General features: G+C 54.5%; 1 protein-coding gene across 1 annotated transcript in view; it reads left to right on the top strand.

The window, feature by feature from the left end:
• Positions 1-10,906: 10,906 nt before the first annotated feature.
• The window catches only part of HR (HR lysine demethylase and nuclear receptor corepressor), a 47,423-nt gene continuing 40,676 nt past the window's right edge, over positions 10,907-17,653 (top strand). The window contains 2 exon segments of the mRNA XM_075123373.1: positions 10,907-11,139; positions 12,514-12,690. Coding sequence (XP_074979474.1) covers positions 12,625-12,690 — 66 coding nt within the window. The 5' untranslated portion in view covers positions 10,907-11,139; positions 12,514-12,624.

Genomic DNA, 17,653 nt, shown 5'->3' with positions numbered 1-17,653 from the left:
AGGTGCTACTATAAAACGAGTACTAATGGTGATCTGGAAAAGAGGATGAACCAGGAGGAGGCAAAATGTGAAAATGACACAATTATTTAGGCGAATCAAGAGTGGGGAACTTCAGAGCCCCTCCCCCTAAGTTAGGTGAATGGGCAGCCTGCTGCTGGATTAAATTGTAAACATTGGAGGGAATAACTTTGTTAGGTTCTAAAGGAACTCTGCCTGCGTGCTTGCTTCCTGTGTCACTGTGAACCGCTCAATGAAGACTCTAGTGCAGAATGCAGCAAGGGCTGGAAGGCAACCAAAACGCTAGGCTGCATGAGGAATAGCCTAGAAAATAATACCTCCTATCATGAGAGATTTTCAGTAACGGTACACCCTCAGCTGGAGTAGTCCCGTCTGCCTCCAAAAGAACACTGCAGGAAGTGGGGGGCGGGGGAGGAGTGCACACAAAATAAACTTCCAACACTCTAGAAAAATGGAGAAAGAATGGAAAGACCAGGCCTGTTTCCTTTAGAGAGTGTATGAATGAGAGGGACTGGGTGGCTAGAGGTATGTAAGATAATGAATGAAATGGGGAAGGTAGACCAGCTGTTCCTCTTTATTCTTTCATAACACAAGATGAAGGGGAAATTTAATAAAACTGAAAGGTAACACATTTAAAACTGATAAAAGACTTTTTTTTTTTTTTTGCACAATTAGCACGTGGAACTCATGGCCCCATGCTATGTTGCTCCAGGCCATCTTAGCAGTCAAAAGATTGGACACTTATGTAATCAATGAGAATGCCCTCAGCTATGGTAGACAGGTTACAGAAATAGGAAGAACAAAAACTTTCCTGCTTCAGGGCACAAGCTGATCACTGACTTTCTTCCTGACTGGAGTCACTTTCTGGGCAGTTGATTTTATAATTGTCCCACCGAGGGTTTCTTGCACCTTCTCTTGAAGGCTGCAAGCGGGACCGGGCTGAATGGAGCACAGGGTTGATCAGAGCTGGAGAATCTCCTTCCTGTGCCACATGGGAGCCTGAGGTTGTGAGCTTTCTTGTTCCTAAATCTGTGGCAGACCATGGATAGGGGCAAGGGAGGGAGCAGCCCCCAGGCTGAGGGCCTAGTCTCGGCAGCTGCTGGGGCCTGCACAGGGAGGAGAGGAAAGGGCGTTCAGCTGTCGTGTGTGACTTTTGGTTTGAGTACAGCAAATCAGATGCTCTAGGTGCAGCCTCAGAACCGCTGCTCTGCACTGAGGCGGGTGGGGGATGGCGGGCTGTTCACCTTTGCTCCTGCCAGGAGCCATGCCAGGGGGATGGAGGAGCATCGCTGGGGAGATACAGTTGGGCTCCTCAGCGCTGATAGCATTTGGTGATGCTGAGTCTGAGCCTGGCTTCCAGGCACAGGAGGGTTTCAGATCCTGGAGTGTATCTAGGTAGCGACTGGGCTGGGCCGTGTGATGCCAGTCCTGGCTGGGCAGAAGTTGCTTTGCCCAGGAGTGGCAGGAGGTGGTTGAAAAGCCGGGCAGTACAGCTGGAGCACAAGGTAGGGGCCGGCTCTGCCTTGTCCTTACTCATCTCTTGGACATAAACACACGTTTAACTTTTCCAAATCCCTGCAAAGACCCCTTGGAGAGTCGCACCCCCGAGGAATCTGATCGGGAGGTCGAGGAGGAAGAGCACCCCTTGCTGCAGTAGGCGTGGGATCCCACTGTGTGGCAGTAGCTGTCTCCTCGCCGGGCCGCCAGCTGGCCTGTCTCTCTGCAAAGAGCTCCTGCACTGCGTGTTTGAAGGCCAGCTGGGGGAAAGGGGAGGAAGGGAAGGTTTGGAGGAGGAGCAGGGAGCCTTGCAGCCTAGCTGCCTTGGGCCGTGACCTCATTCCAAGCTGGCTGTAGATGCAGAGGTCAGGGTTATGGTGGCCAGCTTCCCCGCTGCAGCTCTTGGCTGTGTGGACCTGGGGCGATGCCTGGCTAGGGGAGGCTGGGCATGCCTAGCAATGGCTAAGGGTGCCCGGTGCCTCTGGCTGGGGCTTGGCATGGTGGGTGCTGCTGGAAAGGCTGCCAGGGAGGATTTGGTAAGTACAAGGGTTTGTTGGGCCCTGTAGAGAGGTCTGGGAGGGGGCCATCTCCTTACTCCACCAGCAAGTCCTGGAGCTGCCCCAGGACCTCTCTGCCCATCCTGGACCAATGGGCGTGACTGGGGCCGTAGGAAATGCAATCAGCGTGTGAGTGCTTCCGGGTCACCGACAAGGTGGAGCTGAGGCCGGGTGTGGTAGGGATTGTGGGACACTGCATGTGGGGCTGGACGGGACCCCAGGGAGTCTGGGTAACACAGAAAGCGGTGCTGAGGTTGGGTGGGGCTCCTGGGGACTTCTGGGTAACAGCAGGGCTGGGCGCTGGGCCCCCGAGCGCCCAGGGTTTGCTATCCTCTGTAAGTAAATTAGTGCAGATGTGGGGTCTGTGGTGCTGCCCCTCAGCCCCTAGTGCATGTGGGTAATTTACTGGGGGGCTTGCCTCCTGGGGGGCCAGGTTTGCTGGGCCCTCTGGTTCTGAGACGCCTAATCGTCTATGCTGGACTCGGCCCTCTCACTGTATGCTTCATGTCTCTCCATGAGGCCTGGATGCTGGGTACATGTGCTCAGCCTAGTCTAAGCCTCCAGCTTCCCCCTCGCGTTAACCCCTGGATCTGCAGCTGAACACGGAGCCAGGGGTGTTCCGGGAATGGCTGTGGGCCCAGTCTCCCCTCCTGCTCTGGGCTGGCGGTGCTGCCTTGGCCCTGTAGCAAGCAGAGAGTGAGAGGGCCATCTCTCCTTCCTTCTGTGCCCCAAGCCAAGGCAGGGTTGTTCCCTGCATGCTTGGGCTTTGTCCAGTGTCTCCGAAGCCTCCACCCGCAGGTTTCTCACTGTTCTCTGGGCAAAGTGCTTCCTCAGGCTGCAGAGCTCACTGCTGGGGCATCCTATTCAGCCTGTGCTCTGCTCAGTTTCATCCCATTTCTCCTTGGACCCTCTCTCCTCCTTCCTTGGCCTTTGCCCCCTTCTGGGCCCTCCAGTCTGTTCCATCCATCCATTCCCTTCTACGCCAAGCCCTGCAGACAAGGGGCCAGGCACTCCGTGGTCCTCCACCACATGTAGCTGCTTACATCAATGCTCGTGGGTGTAGTGCTGGGGAGGGGCAGGGTGCTAGACAGCCAGGTCCCTGCCCTGAGGAGCCAACAGTCTGATGAGAGGAGGGCTAGGCCACAAACTGACCGTGCAGTCACTCTGTTTGCTTTGTGAGTCACAGCAGCCAGCGGGGAGCCCGGGGGGCATCTGCAGGAGGGAGCTGAAGGGGGAGAGGGTTGGAGCCAGCCCCACTGTCCCCCAGAGGAGGGTGCGGCCATGGAGATGTAGGCGGGAAGAGGAGGCCTCCCATGGCTGGTACTTTTCCCCATCGCTGGCCGAGGGTTGGTGCTGGCAGAGCGCGGAGGGAGTGGAGCTGTGCAGACCCCCAAAGGGCAGGTTCAGGTGGGTGGAGGCGGGGAGACAGCTGGGTGGGAAGGGTGTCAGGGAGGCGATTCTGGTTCTCTCCCCGTCAGCCACTCTCCCCCCAAATCCCGCCGGGCCCTGGTGAGCCCTCTGTGCTGCTTCCTCCCCTAAGCGGCGCCCTGGAAAGCCCTCTCTGGCTCAGCCTCAGCAGCGTCCTCGCTTGCACAAACTGCATGTCCTAACCTTCCAGGCGGAGAGCCCAATCCTGGCTCACGAGGAGCTTTGGACAACCTTATTTTTAAACCGTGGCTCCTCACTGCCTCTCCAGCTGGGATATCTGTGGTTGCTCTGCCCCGGGGCCGGAGGTGAGCGGGGCTTGCGTGCGTGCTAAGCAGTGGAACCCAGTGGGAAGAAGGGTGACCCCACCGGCTGTATGGAGGGAAGGCACAGCCGGGCCGCCGTTATGTGGGGCAGGGCTTTGGGCGCTCTGTGGGGGGCCACGCAGCAGACAGTGGGCGTTGGAGCAGATTAGATGGAGGTGGCTGGATTAGCTGTGTAAAACCGTCTTGGAGACTATTACTTAAAGCAGCGGAGGAGGAAGGCTGGGGGGCAGGGAGGAAATGGGCCAGAGGTTGCCTGTAATCCTGCTCAATCTGCTTAGGCAGAGCGGTTCCTCCAAGGATACGGCTCAGGGAGGAGGATGCTGAAACAGGACTCTGTGATTTCCGTGGTCATTTCATCATCCCAGTGTGCTTGCAAGCCTCTGGCTCCTAAAGGGTTAAGGTCACCCTGGTGTTTCTGGCTGCTGGAAGACTCAGCTCCCTTTGCTTGTGTAACTCTGCTGCTGGCGAGGGCTTGATCCTGAGAGGTGCTGGGCACCTATCGCTCAGCACCTACAGCTCTGTGTGCCACTGTTATTAGGACTCAGCCCCCTCCCTGACTTTGGGCCTGATTCCGAGCACATCTTGCACCCATCTCTGCAGGAGAAACCGCAGTGTAGCCACAGACTCCCTGGGCTGGGGGAAAGCCACAGCCGCTGGCTGGTTTGGGCCTTGGGCTGAAGTGAACAGAGCAATGGGACCACGGGGTGTTTCTGAGGCTGTTTACATAATAAGTCTCAGGAAGAAAAGTGGCATCGTTATCCCCATTTTACAGATGGGGAAACAGAGGTAGGGAGAGGTTAGGACCCCAAGGTCACAGAGCAACTTAATGGCAGAACTGGGAATAGAACCCAGGAGTCCTAACTCCCACTCCCTGCTGCTCTAAGTGCTTGAGAACATCTGGCTCCCAGCTTAAGAGGAGAAACCTCCTGGCAGAGTCCTGCCTAGGATGCGGACCCCAAGGAGGGGCATGGAGAAGGTTCCTTTCCCAGGAAGGGCTGGCCAAAGTCTGCCCATTGCTCCTCACATCCCCTACCGGAGGAGCTGCTTGCGGTGTGTCTCCCCAGCAGGTGCTGCTGAGGACAGAGGCAGCGGGACCCTTCCCCCGCCCCTCGTCCAGTGCCAGACACTGATACCAGCTGTGTCAGCTCCCTGGCCTGTGCCAGTTCGCAGTCAGCAAAGCCATAATCTCCCCTTTGGCATGAGGCCAGCGGAGCAATTATCAGGCTGACCTGAGCTTGCCCAGCCGTGGAGAAGTTTCTTTCCAGTCACCAAACCTGCTGCCAGGGTCCTATCTGTCCTCGGGTAACTGAGCGGGGCCTGTACTCCACATCATCGCAGAGGCAATAGCAGAAGGGAGACGTGACCACCCCCCTCCTCGCCTGCTCAGAAGGGCCAGGTTTCCCCTCCTTTTAAAGTTTCTAGGAGAATTTTGACAGAGGCTGGTTAGACCCAAGCATTGTGGGGGCAGGTAATGTGCAAAGTTCCCCTCCGTGTGCTGCCAACACCCCTCTGTCCCAACCCACAGCCCTCTCCCCGCAGCTCTCTGACCTCTCAGTCGTGACCTGCAGTCATGCTCTGGTCTGTCTGAGCGGACGCTGCCGCTTACCCCAAGCCATGCAGTGGTACTGCCCAAACAGCCATTTTCGATTAGACTGAAAACCACCGAACTCATTTCACTTATTAGTCACAGATTCCAAGGCCAGACATGAGCTAGCTTCTCCTGCATAGCCCCGGTCATTAGTCAGATCCAAACTCAGGGGCTCTGCTGTATTCACTCTCCCTTTGCTATCTCACCAAGAGCCAGCCCCTCTGTTCCCTTTGTAAAACCCCCCTGCCCAGGCGAGGCCACGAACAGCTGAGCACTTGATGTTCCCTTTGCGGGGGTTACAGGAGGCCACTAATCTTTGAGCCCAGGGCTGCTCACGTCTCTCTAATCAGCTTCCCCAGCGCTCGGTCTCTGAGTGAATGTACTAGAGCAGGGGTTTTCAACCTCTTTTAATTTGCAGACCACTAAAGAATTTCAAAGGGAGCTGCAGACCCCTTTGCAAATCTTGGACATAGTCTGCAGGGGTCCATGAAAACCACTGTATTGCAGACAGAAGTGAGGGCCAGGTTGCTGACCTGCGTCGACATCTTCCTGCTACTCCCCATCTCTGACCAGCCAGGCTTCCCTGCCAGCATCTGCACGCAGCATGGGCAGCCATTTTCCATGGACTATCCCATGGCAAAGCCAGGAATAGAACCCAGGAGTCCTCGCTAGAGGGGATGTGTGGACCCTCTGCATTGGCTTGGGTTCCATGCACACACAGTGCCTGGCCTTCGGCACCAAAAGGTTTTAGGCCAGATTTCTCAATTGTTCCCTCATCTCCTGTGACCTTTTCAGAAGAGGTATTTGGCCGGGTTTTCCTTGTCCTGTTAACGCTTCATTGACGGAAATACAGGGACAATGTCCGTGCAGTGCTCTGCAGGGAGTATATTCCAGAGGCAGGAGACTCCAGCCAGGATTCCTCTGAGCCCTGTGACCATGCCAGATGAAAAGTGATCGCTAATAAAGCCAGTGTCAGACAGGGAGGGGGCTCTCTCAGGCTGGGGCGGGGGGGGGGGGGGAGCAGGTAATGGGGTCTGTACCGGTGTCAGACAGGGAGGAGCCCACTTGGGCTGGGGTGGTAGTTGAATCTGTGCTGGGGTCTCCCCTAGTCCCTTTGTTAAAGCGTGCGGGGTCTCTGGGGCAGGGGTACTTTTACGGATGAACCGCCGAGCAGGACTGTTGTTAGTGGCCTCTGCTGATTCTGTTTGAATTGCAAGGGCTGTCTGGGCTCTCTGAATCTTCTGCCAAGCAGGGTCATGCTCTTAGTGGTTGGGCTTTTTAAACAATATAAAATCTAACTGACCTTTTTTTGAGGGAAGCGGGTTCTTTCATCCCCTCCTGCCTCCCCACTTGCCTGCCATGACCTGAGAGGGAGTAGCTCCGTTTTTCAGAAGAACTCGTGACTCTGAGTTTATGGTGGGCACGGGGCTCTGTTGAAAATCTGGCCTCAGTGGTGGGTGCGGAGCACTTGGCAGCCTGGATGAAAAGAGAAAGCCCTGCTGCTCAAGTGCACTGGTTATTAGGGGTATTCCAGGAGCAGCCAGAGGCGTCCAATGATAATGGGGCCCCGCTACGCTAGTTGCTGTACACACTTGGAGTGAGAGAGAGTCTCCACCTCAAAGAGCTCATGGTCTGAATAGACAAAGCCAAAGGGTGAGAGAAAGGAGGGGTTATTCTCCCCATGTTACAGGTGGAAAATTGAGGCACAGATAGATGATTTGACTTGCCCAAGATCACCCAGGGAATCTGTGGCAGAGTCAAGCATAGAACCCCGATCTCCTGATTCCCAGTCTAGTGGATCATCTAGAAGATCATGCCTCTTCCTTGCTCATTGGATGGATGTCCCTTTATCCACCACCAATGCTTTGGAAATCCTCTTCAAGCATGTTTTCCCCACAACAAGGGGTCTTGGGGATTATGTAAAGCAGCCCTTGGGCTGCCTATTCTTTGTTCCTGCTCCTCACTCACCTTGGTCAGATAGGTCCCACAACCCTCCTCATGGTGCTTCCTAAGAGGGTGGAGACAGGGCAGCTTCTGGTATACCAGGAGGACGTGGCTAAGCATGAGCTGGTGTCCGAAGCGCCTCATGTGGGATCCCCCCACACACATAGACACACAGACAACCTCAGCCAGCCTCTGTGGGTTGGATGTGGGGGAGGGGGAGGGTTCAGTGTCCCACAGGCTGATGGCTGCTGCATCATACTGACCAAATAGGCCAGATTCTTCTGGGAGGGAGGGATACACCGTTCCCTGGGGAGCAGGAACATGGTGCTCGCCTGGGGGCAGCCCCATGTTGCCCCAGCTGGTTACTGACAGTCCTTGGCTGTTATGCCAGTTAAGCGCATGTGCAGGTGGTGGGAGCGTGAAGCTGGGAAGGACAAGAGCCAGAGGAACGGAACGCTCTGTACTCTTGGACCTGCCAAAGGTAAAAGGGTTTAGCTGGGTGTCGATTTGGTGGGCGAGGTTCTGTGGCCTGCCAGGTGCAGGAGGTCAGCGATGGTCCTGTCTGCCCTTACAGTCTACAATAGCTGAGTAGGGAGGGGATGAGTTGCGTAGGTCCCTCACCTGCCCTGCTAGGCACTGGGAGAGCTACTCAAAGGATGGAAGAAGGGGGGGTTGTGCCAGGAACTGGGCCTTTAAGAAGAGCCACTAGCTAGCACCTGAGTTCTCACCTGGCAGAGAATGGCCATCCTGGGTCCTGCCTTCCCCCCATCTCAGCAAGGTCACTCATTATGAAGACCATGGCATCTCCCAGCAGGTGGGACCAAGGTCATGGTAACGCCTGCCTCCCTGGATACAGGGGCCTTACCAGCCACCAGCAGACAAAGACTCTGCTTCCCAAGGGGGTCTCTGAACAGACGATAGATTCTCTTAACAAACTGGGCCAAACTAGCCCTAAACAGAGCCGGCCATTGCTCAGATCGGACTGCATGTGAACCCGCTTTCCCCAGGGCAGGCAGCCACGTCAGGCAGGCAGCCACGTTTCTCGTCAGGCAGCCACGTTTCAGGTCAGACAATCTCAATGCATCTGGGCTGGCACCTGCCCCTGCTTGATGCAAGAGGTCAATAACTGGGGGAGGGAGATAAGATGGGTTGTTTATTCCTTAACAGGCTGCAAAGACCAAATCTCTGCTGGACTCTTAGTCCTTGGGGAGGTCTTGGCTGTGCGCCCAAAGGAAGTTACCAACCAGGACTGTCTGATGCCTCCCCCAGCCGGCATGCTACACAGCATTTGGCAAACACCTCCCTTAATACTGTTGCTGCTGGTCCCTCTGGGCTGCGTCAGTCTGTGTAATAAGCGAGCTGCTGGGGCTTACTCCAGACCGCAGGTGACCATTCACATCTGTATCTTTGTGCTTTTTACCATGCACAGAGGGAGAGGTGTGCCCTGCCCCTGACAGTTCCCTGTGTACTGTTCTGCCAGCCCACCCCTGGCACAGCAGAGGTGCTCTGCCAAGGTATACCTGGTGTGCTCTAAATGCAGCTACTGGGAATGGCTGGCAACATTCAAGGAGTTAACCTGACAGCCCTGCTACTTGCACTGCCAGCCTGTGGATAGGAATGGAGGGAACAGGCCTTGAAACCCCAAGGAAGAGATGGGTCAGTACCATAGCAAGGCTTCTGCAATGGGCTCCCCAGCTCCCTGTAGGGCTCCAGATGGTCCCTTCCTTGCAAAGAGTGAAGCGAGCTCCCTTCCTGTCCAAGCTGTCCGTTTCGGTCAGCCCAGGTGGCACCCCACTTGCCCTGGCTGTCTGATACCGGCACCTTCTGTCTGCATTAACCCTTCCAATGCTGCACGCAAGCCCCTTTCCTCACCCCTGGCAGCTGCATCCCCTCCAGAGAAGCCCATCAGTGAGCCAGGCAATAGGAAAGGTCTTTACCTGAATGCTAAATGGGGGCACAACCTGGAATCAATTAGCGGGGTGGGGTGATGGGGGGCTATTAGGTCTATTAAAAGATAACTTGTGCCTGACCCAGGCCCGGTTTGGATAGAAGAGAACCCACACCTGACCCAGGAGGTGTGGCAAACCCACAAGCTGGGCTTGTGCACTTGCCGAGCAGGGTGAAGGTGGGGGGGACAGGGTGCAGAGGGGAGAGAATGACTTGAGGGAGTTGTAACAGTTTGGCCTGCCCCTTTAAGGGCTAGCGGGCCTGGGGCCAACTAGCCCTGTTCCATTATCAGACTCAGCTGGGAAAGGGGCAAGTGATTGCAAACCAGCAGCCAGGTGTGCTCAGGGGAGGGCAATGGCTTTTGAAGTAGGGGAGTTAAAGGGGTGGGTAGGTTGGTTGTTATTTTTTCAGCATTGGGCAAGGGAAGATTTTGGGGGGCTGTAGCCTCATGTGGACAGAGGAACTGCTTCGTGTGGCTGTTTTGTTTGAGTTAATAGGAGGCATGAGGCAGCAAGTGTACTGGGGGTTGCCTCTTCCCCTCCCCATGTAGGAGTGAAACCGCAAACAAGGGCAGTGATCGGTTTTCTTCCTGCCTCGGGTGCTAGGAATGTTCTGCCGCTGAATGGCTGTGCTCTGTCAGTTGGGTGTCTGGGTTAGGGACAGGACTGGGATCCAGTGCTAGGAGCAGGGAAATGGGAAATGGATGGAGGGTGGGGGGGTCCTTAGAGCTTTTGTTCCCCAGGGAACTGCAAACAGCTGTATACTTGGAAATCCCCAACAGTCCATCTCCCCCCCCCACCAACTTTTACCCATTCTCCTCTTCTGATCCCTGACTGTTCCCCTTCTCCTCCACTCTGCCTCTTAGGACCCTCCATAAGTGACCCCCCACCCCCAGTCCATCTCCTCCCTCTCTCTTTCTGGATGCCCAGAGCAGGATTTGAGAGAGAGAGAGCTGCTGAGAACTCACTCGGGTTGGGAAGGGGAATTATGGAGGCTGGTTTCCTGCTGACTGCACGGCTCTCCCTGGTCCTTCTGGGGCTGGCAGCTCCGGCACCTTGCCCCTCCCTCTCCCCACGCAGCCTAGGAGCACACTGGTCCTCAGCAGCCACCCCAGAACTCTGCGCCCTGCTGGGGGCATTCGCAGGAAGGTCTATGTCTCCTGTGATGCCCAAAAGGGCAGAGCAGGGTGAGGGATAAAAGCCAAACTCCTTTCTGTGATTCTTCTCTCACCAGCCCAGATGGATGGGGCACTGCTTGGCCCCAGCCCATATACCGAGGGAGCCCCTTACCCCTCTGTGACTGGCCCTGATCCAGCCTGAGGGAGCCCCACCACCACCTGAGACAGGGACAGACTCCACAAGCCCGAGCCAGAGGAGCCCTGTCCCCATCTGACACGGGCACCGAAGCCTGGCTTGGATTCCCTCACTCTGTGTGTGTCCAACCATGCCTCGCTGTCTCTCCCTTTCCCTCCCTCACCTCCGTCTGCCTCTCCCTCCTCCTTTCTCCACAGGCCCCCCTTCCCCCTGCCTGAGTCAGCTGCTGCCATTCAGGGGCCATGTGAGCCCGCACACACATGGCTTGCAGCACTGAACAGAGCTGTATTTTTAGCAGACGGTATCAAAAGCATAATTATGTCTGTTGTTTAAATGCAGCCTCTTTGTTGGCAGCTCGCAGAGCCTTCAGCTGGCTCCCAGGCTATGCTACCAACAAGGAGGGCAAGGAGACACAATGAGAAACTCAATCCCCAGCTGCTCTGAGACTGCCCGAGCCCCGAGGGGTCCAGGTGGCAGAGGATAGAAGTTCCCCTCCCCGGGATCTGGGAATACCTTCCATTCAGGTAGGTGCAAGAACTTAGCTCCTTTCACTGCTCCCTCTGCTCTGGCTGGACCAACTGGGGGTGTAGGGGGTGGGGAAGAAGGGTAAGAGAGCCACAACTCCCACTCCCCCAAAAACTTACTTTTGGCCCACTAACAAGTCCAAGCTCCCAGGCCAGGTGCATGCCAGCTGCTGGTTTCTCAGAAGGACATGGCCCAGAGCCCACCAGTTGCTTACCTAGGGTGTGAGGGATGATTAGGCTGAGGGGGCAGAGAGGAGGCTGGCTGGGGTTCATCAGAGACGAGGTGTGAGAGGTAGGGTAGTTTATGGGGGGGGGATTTTAGAGCTGGGGAAAGGATGTGGTTTGAAAGGTGGAGTGACGGAGGTGGCAAGGGCATGTTGGAGGATGTGGGGGTTGTTAAAGGAGTCTGTATCCCACATTTTAAGGGGAATCTATGTTCCTTTTCTATTTCCTAGCCCCTTTTCTCCCCTCTCTGGGGACCCACATCCCCAAATACCACTGTTTTTTAACCAAAAACATGTCCTCAGGAAGGTGCCAACCACAGCAGCATCAGGACTTACAAGTACTAAAAGCAATAGCCTTCAGGGGTTGTAATGGGATTCCCCTTAGGTTCGTGAGCTGCAGAGTTACAGGAGATGGATGGGGTTAGCCGACTCTCTGTGTTCTGAAGGGTACATGGATCTTGCTGAGTCCCAGACAGACTGGGATTGGAGCAAACTGAAGGGTTTAGTTTAAAAAAAAAAAGTCTGTCTTTATAAAAAGCTCACCTGGTATAGAAGTGGGGCGGGATCTGTGTCTGCTGGCAGCATTAATTCATAATAATATTGAATCCTTTGAATTTCTACAGCACTCTCTCCATAGCATATGTCTAAGCACTTTGCAAATGTTAAGCCTCCAAACTCGCCGCGCACTAGGTTGACATGACTTTGCTCGTGTGACAAAAAGGAGAAACTGAGGCACTGACAGGGGAAGTAACTTGTCCGAGTGCCTGAGTGGTAGATCTGGAAATAGAACCCAGGCCGTGTGATCTAACCACTAGACACCACTCCAGTTGCAGGGCTGGGAATAGAAACCAGGTGCCTGACCACCAGTACCGCCGCTCTAACCACTGAAGTCGTGGTTCTCAACCTTTGCCATGCAGGACCTCACTTCCATTTAGCAATAGGGCAGGGGTAATCATGGTGGTCACAACCCGTTGACACCTGGTTTACCATCCCTCCCCCTCCAGAGTCATGACCCTCCTGGCTGAGGATCTGTGCACTGGAACCGAATGGAACTCAGGAGTCCAGACTCTCAGGCTCCTGCTCTAGCCACTACTTACCAGCACACCTGGGTGCAGGCTGCTCATTTGCCCTTCTTCCTAATGCTCTCTAGGTGATGACATCTTGACTGGGTGTCACGGAGACAAGTGAGGAGGGGTGACTAGCTGAGGGCAGGTGGGACGCATGGCTCCCCGGCAGCACCCATCTCCCTCGACATGCTCCTATGGCAGAGAGGCTCGGAGTGAGCGCAGGAAGCCGCAGTGAAAGCACTGGCTGTTCCCCTTTGGACGTGAGTTTCGGCACTGTTTGTCATTCTGATCGAGGCTAGACATGGGGCCTGGGAGTGTTTTCTGTTTCTGACAGGGGTTTTTCTATCGCCTATGGGGGGCCTCCAGGTCTGGTCTGGTCAGGCTGCTTCAGCCTCTGGGTGGAGAAAACGCTGGAAGAAATCCAGAACTTGTGTTAATTGGCTGCTAGAGGAAAAAGAGCCCCTGAAACACTAGAGATGAACCCCAACCAATAGCTAGCCCTGAGCACCCCCATGCTCTGGGGGAACTTCTTGAAACCAAGGATGGAGCTGAGCTGTGTCCTGCTGCTATGGGAAATAAATGCAGAGGGAGTTGGGTACCTTGGAGTTCTGCTTGGCTTATTGGCGTTTAACCCTCTCTCCACCTGGAGAACTAGGTACAGCAGAGACTAGGGCACCTGGATATGAAACAGCAGCAGGAGGGGTTCCATGCAGTTAGCAGAGGGTTATAATGAATCCCTGGGGAGAAATTATTTCTGACCCCTTTGCCTGTGTCTGTCTAATCACCCTACACACTCTCTTTTGCCATAGGTACTCCTCCCTCTGTCAGTTTGTCTTTCTATTTGAGGTTTTTCTGTGGCGCTCCTTACTGTACATAGTATCTAAGTCTAACTGCTGAGATTCCTAGGTCACCCTTGCAAACATGTATCCGAGACAGTTCATTCGCTTATTGTCAGTGTGCCCAACTCAAAACTGTACACAGCAAAACCAAGCTGATTAAACAATTACATGAAATAGGTCAAAGAAACCAGACACCTGCAGAAAATCATTACAGAAATCAGCCAAACAGGCAGTAGCTGGGAAATGCTTCTGCTTGTAGATGCCCCCTGATGCTTTCAAACAGTCCAGGTGTGTCAGATCAGGGATCCTTCCCCCCCCAGTTTCTATTAACCCTTTGCAGTGGGATACAGGGGTCTGTGGGTGGATCCACAGGCCTCCATGGTGGGGTATTTCAGCCCAGGGGTGTCTGACCCAAGCTCCTTCTGCTTTCTCTCCTTTTGAGTTCTTGTTTGAGATTCCACCCCTCCAGAGGGACAGCGCTGAGTTCTTATTTGTCCCTTTAGCCCCACTGGCTCAGCCCAGCAAGGCTGCCTCCTGTGCTCTGAATTTCTCTCTATATTGCTGGAAGCTGGCCTCATGCTCTGTACAAGGCATCAAGTGGAAAGACCAGTGGCATGTTGGCATGAGACTGTGTTGCTACCATTCGCCTGTATTGGAACCTGGATATAAAACAGTTGATAATTGGTTTCAGCTGATGCCAAAGGGTGGGGAGCGGGGAGTGACAAGCTAGAGTCTGAACACATGCAACAGGCAGGCAATTAGTACGAGCTCAGAACTCGCCTGTGCTAGAAGCGGTTCTGATCTACCTCCCAGCCATCCCTCTGCTACAAACAGGCGCTAATTGGTCCCCTTGTTGACTGTCTGAGCAAAGTGGCCAAGGAACAAATAACCATGATGTGGGGTCTCTCCCCTGCACCCCAATGGGAGTCCCTTAGGGCAGGGTTTGGCACATGAGAGAAGCTTGCCTTGCTGGATGTCATGCCCCAGGGGTGTCCCATCCTAGGGGACGTTAATTGAGACCCAGCAACTCATTACACAGAGGGGCTGCCAAAATCACATTTTGCCCTGGGCTGGATTTGAACCTGTAACCTGGTGCTCACAGCAGGGTGGGAACCGACTTTTTCCATTTTTTTTTTCATTCTGAAATGGAACGAAAATTTCAAAATGTCCTGCAAAACCAAAATCCGCCCTCCCCCTTTTATTTTGGGTGAATCAAAATGTTTCATTCCAATGCTGACTTTTAAAAAATTTGCTGTTATATTTGGCTATTGAACTTCCTTCAAAAATAGAAACAAAAAACCGTACGACCCCGGTCAACTTCCATGGGAATGCTCTGTTGCATTTTCCGCTGTACAAAATGTTGTTGAAATTGATGCCCTTCTCTGTGCAATGTTTCACTTTCCACAAATCCGCATTTCCTGGTGGGAAAACATCCCGACGGGAAACTCCAGACCAGCCCTACTCGCTGTGATCAACCCCATTAGAGATGAAAGGGTGCCCTGCTGCCTGGTTCTGGGAACCTCTTCTACATTCAAACCCGGTGAGAACCCACCCTTTTGTTGGGTGACTGGCCCTAGTGCCCTTCAGAGCCCAGATCAGGGTTTATGGGGCAAATCCCCAAAGCAGAGAGCTTCACTCCCACACTAGTGGGAGCAGAGATTAAGGGCAAGGCAGACGGCAGCCATTGGAGAGCTGCCATTGATTTCCAAGTGGGCTGGCAACCTCCAGTGAGGGAAACAGAACAGAGCTTGTGGTCGGTAAAGCTATATCTGTGGCCTGGACTGGCTTTCTAAGCCCTCAGACTCCAAGAGGAGCTTTTAATTGCATCAAGGTATTTGAATCCAGTTAATGCCACTTATCTCCATAACCAGGAGTCCCCACTGGGCAGGGGATGTACACGTGCACAGGGGGAGCACAAAATTCAAGGGCTGCTGGAGAAGCAGGATAGGGCCTTTTTGTGCCACCCTCTTCCCCGCCTCGCTGTCCTGGGGCTCGGTTGAAGGGCACCCCAGAATCTCACCTGCATGGGACCTTTCAGAGCATCCTGGGTGCATCATGATGCTGATGAGATGCTGCAAGTCATATTCCCCCCTCCCCCGTTCTTGGAGCCCCCTTTCCTCTCTGGCAGGACTCACGGCTGATGCTCTCCTCCACAGGGTTGGGGTTATATGGCTCAGTTTCACGCCACTGTGACTTACTTTAAGAAACCCCTGAAGAATAGGATGTACCCGGAGACTCTCCCAGAGACACCTGATAGGGTGACTCAGACTATGGGGGAGTGGAGTCTGCCTGGTGGTAGGGAACCAGGGAAAGGAAGGGGATAGGGGATCCAGGCTGAGGGCCATAGGGAGGTCAGCTGTGTGTCCTGGGAGAGCCCTGGCTGCCCTAGCATATGTCCTGCAGTAGGCACTTGCCCTGCCCTATAGGATGCCCCCAAACGCAGCTTGGGGTTGCAGTCCCTGTGGCTGCACATGAAGGGGCCTGTGCTTTGGAGTATCACCCAGATACCATGGTGACATGCACACTGCAGAGGGGTGGATGGGGTAATAAAGCTCGGGGTGGGGGTGGGGAGTCTCCTTGCCATTTTACATGGTGAGGAAAGAGAGAGGCAGGAAGAGATTTAATCATGAGATAATCTGCTGCTGAGGGGTCGTTCCTTAGACCCAGCCCCAAGGAGCTGGTTTGGGTTGCGATGCAGGGGTACGCGCGCAGGCCCGTCTTCTTTGCAGAGCCAAGTCTGGAACGCGAGGGGTGCGAGTCTGCCCCGTCCCCGAGTGTTTGGGACACCAGCCAATGCTCAGCGCCTGCTTTTGGGAACCCGGGGTGTAACAAGAAACTGACGGTGGAGGGACGCTGTCGCTGAGGCAGCAGAGGGTGTTAAAGGCAGAGTCTGCTGGCACCTGTGCCTCCTGCAGTGAGGCTGTCTGCTCATCCTGTAGGCCTCTCTACCTTTTGTTTTATTTGAAGGGGTCCTTTGCTTTTCCCCAGGCTCATCCCTTTAAGAGGTGCAAGGTCTCTGATCGGGCTCATCCCTTTAAGAGGCGCCATGCCTTTAACCAGGCTCATCCCTTTAAGAGGCTGCTGAACACCTGATTCTAGCAGGCTTCTTGTGACTTAGTAGTACTATGAAAAAAAAATGACACTCACTACACGCCCAAAACGCCCCTCTCTTCTCAGACCCATTCACCCTATGTCCCTCAGTTCTTGTCCTGATCAGTCTCTTGAAACTTGAGGTGCACTTGGCCAGGCTTGGCTTATAGGGAAAGGGAAAGGGGGCGAGGGGGGGGTGTTTTAAAAAAAAAAGCCATTTCCCTATAGAGAGGTAGAATGGTCATGAGGCATGAACAGGGGACCGGGAGCCCCTTCTTGGCTCTTGGAGGGGAGCATGAACTATTGGTTAGAGCCGGGGTTGTGGCAGGGAGGGCACTGGGCTCAGGACTCCTGGTTTCTATTCTGAGCTGTGAGAGGCAGTGCAACTTTTGGTTAGCATAGTGGCCCTGGGTATCAGGACGCCTGGGTTATCTTCTCAGTTCTGCAAGAGAGTGAAGCCTCTTGCTTAGGGTAGGAGAGCTGGGGGGGTCAGGACCCCTGGGTTCTATTCCTACTTCTGCCACAGATTCGCTGTGTGGCTTTGGTGTGTCCCTTCATCTCCCCACACCAATTTCCCCATCAGTAAAAGGGGGATCCTTGCTGGGAAGATTAATGAGATAAGGCTTGCAACGCGCTGCTTCAATGCTAGATAATCAGCCTTCCCCGTTTGCCCCCAAGCCAACCTCCTCCCACCGCCCCACATTCCCCCCGCCCCCCAGCCCTGGCAGTGGGAGTTTGCGTGTGTGACTCCCATTCAGCAGCTGTCCGGGACGAGCAAGCCGTACCGTCAGCCAGAACTGAAGGGGAGTGAAGCTGCCAGAGCAGTTGGGCTGTGTCCCTAATTCCCAGAAAGCTACTCGTGTGGGAGTGGATGTCCTCCCATGCCCTCCGCTCTGCTGCAGCTTTCAGACTCCTGAAGGTTTGACGTTTTCAAGCACCGGGCGCAGATTAGCAATAGCTTTCTTGTCCATCTCAGCTGGTGCTCAGAGGGAGAAGGGGAAGGAAGGTCTCTTTTCCTCTTCCCCCGTACCCTTCCTCTCCCCACCCCACTTCATCTTCATAGCCTCAGGTAGGTCCATGCTGGGCTGATTTTCGATTTTTGTGTGTGTGTGTGTGTGTGTGTGTGTTTGGCTTTCCGGCAGGGATCCACTTACAGGGCTTGGGTGTTCAGAGATATTAAGGAAAAGGAAGGGAAAGGGGTGGGGGAATCGTATAGAGGGAGAAAATAAAAAAGCTGTGAGCGAGAGTGTCCCAGAAAAGGGGCTGCTGTGCTAAGCGATCTGGACATACTCGG

The sequence above is a fragment of the Caretta caretta genome, chromosome 26 (genome assembly GCF_965140235.1).
Source record: "Caretta caretta isolate rCarCar2 chromosome 26, rCarCar1.hap1, whole genome shotgun sequence".
Taxonomy (NCBI): Eukaryota; Metazoa; Chordata; order Testudines; family Cheloniidae; genus Caretta; species Caretta caretta.
The sequence above is the reverse complement of the archived record's forward strand: the minus strand, read 5'-3'. Positions and strand labels throughout refer to the sequence as shown.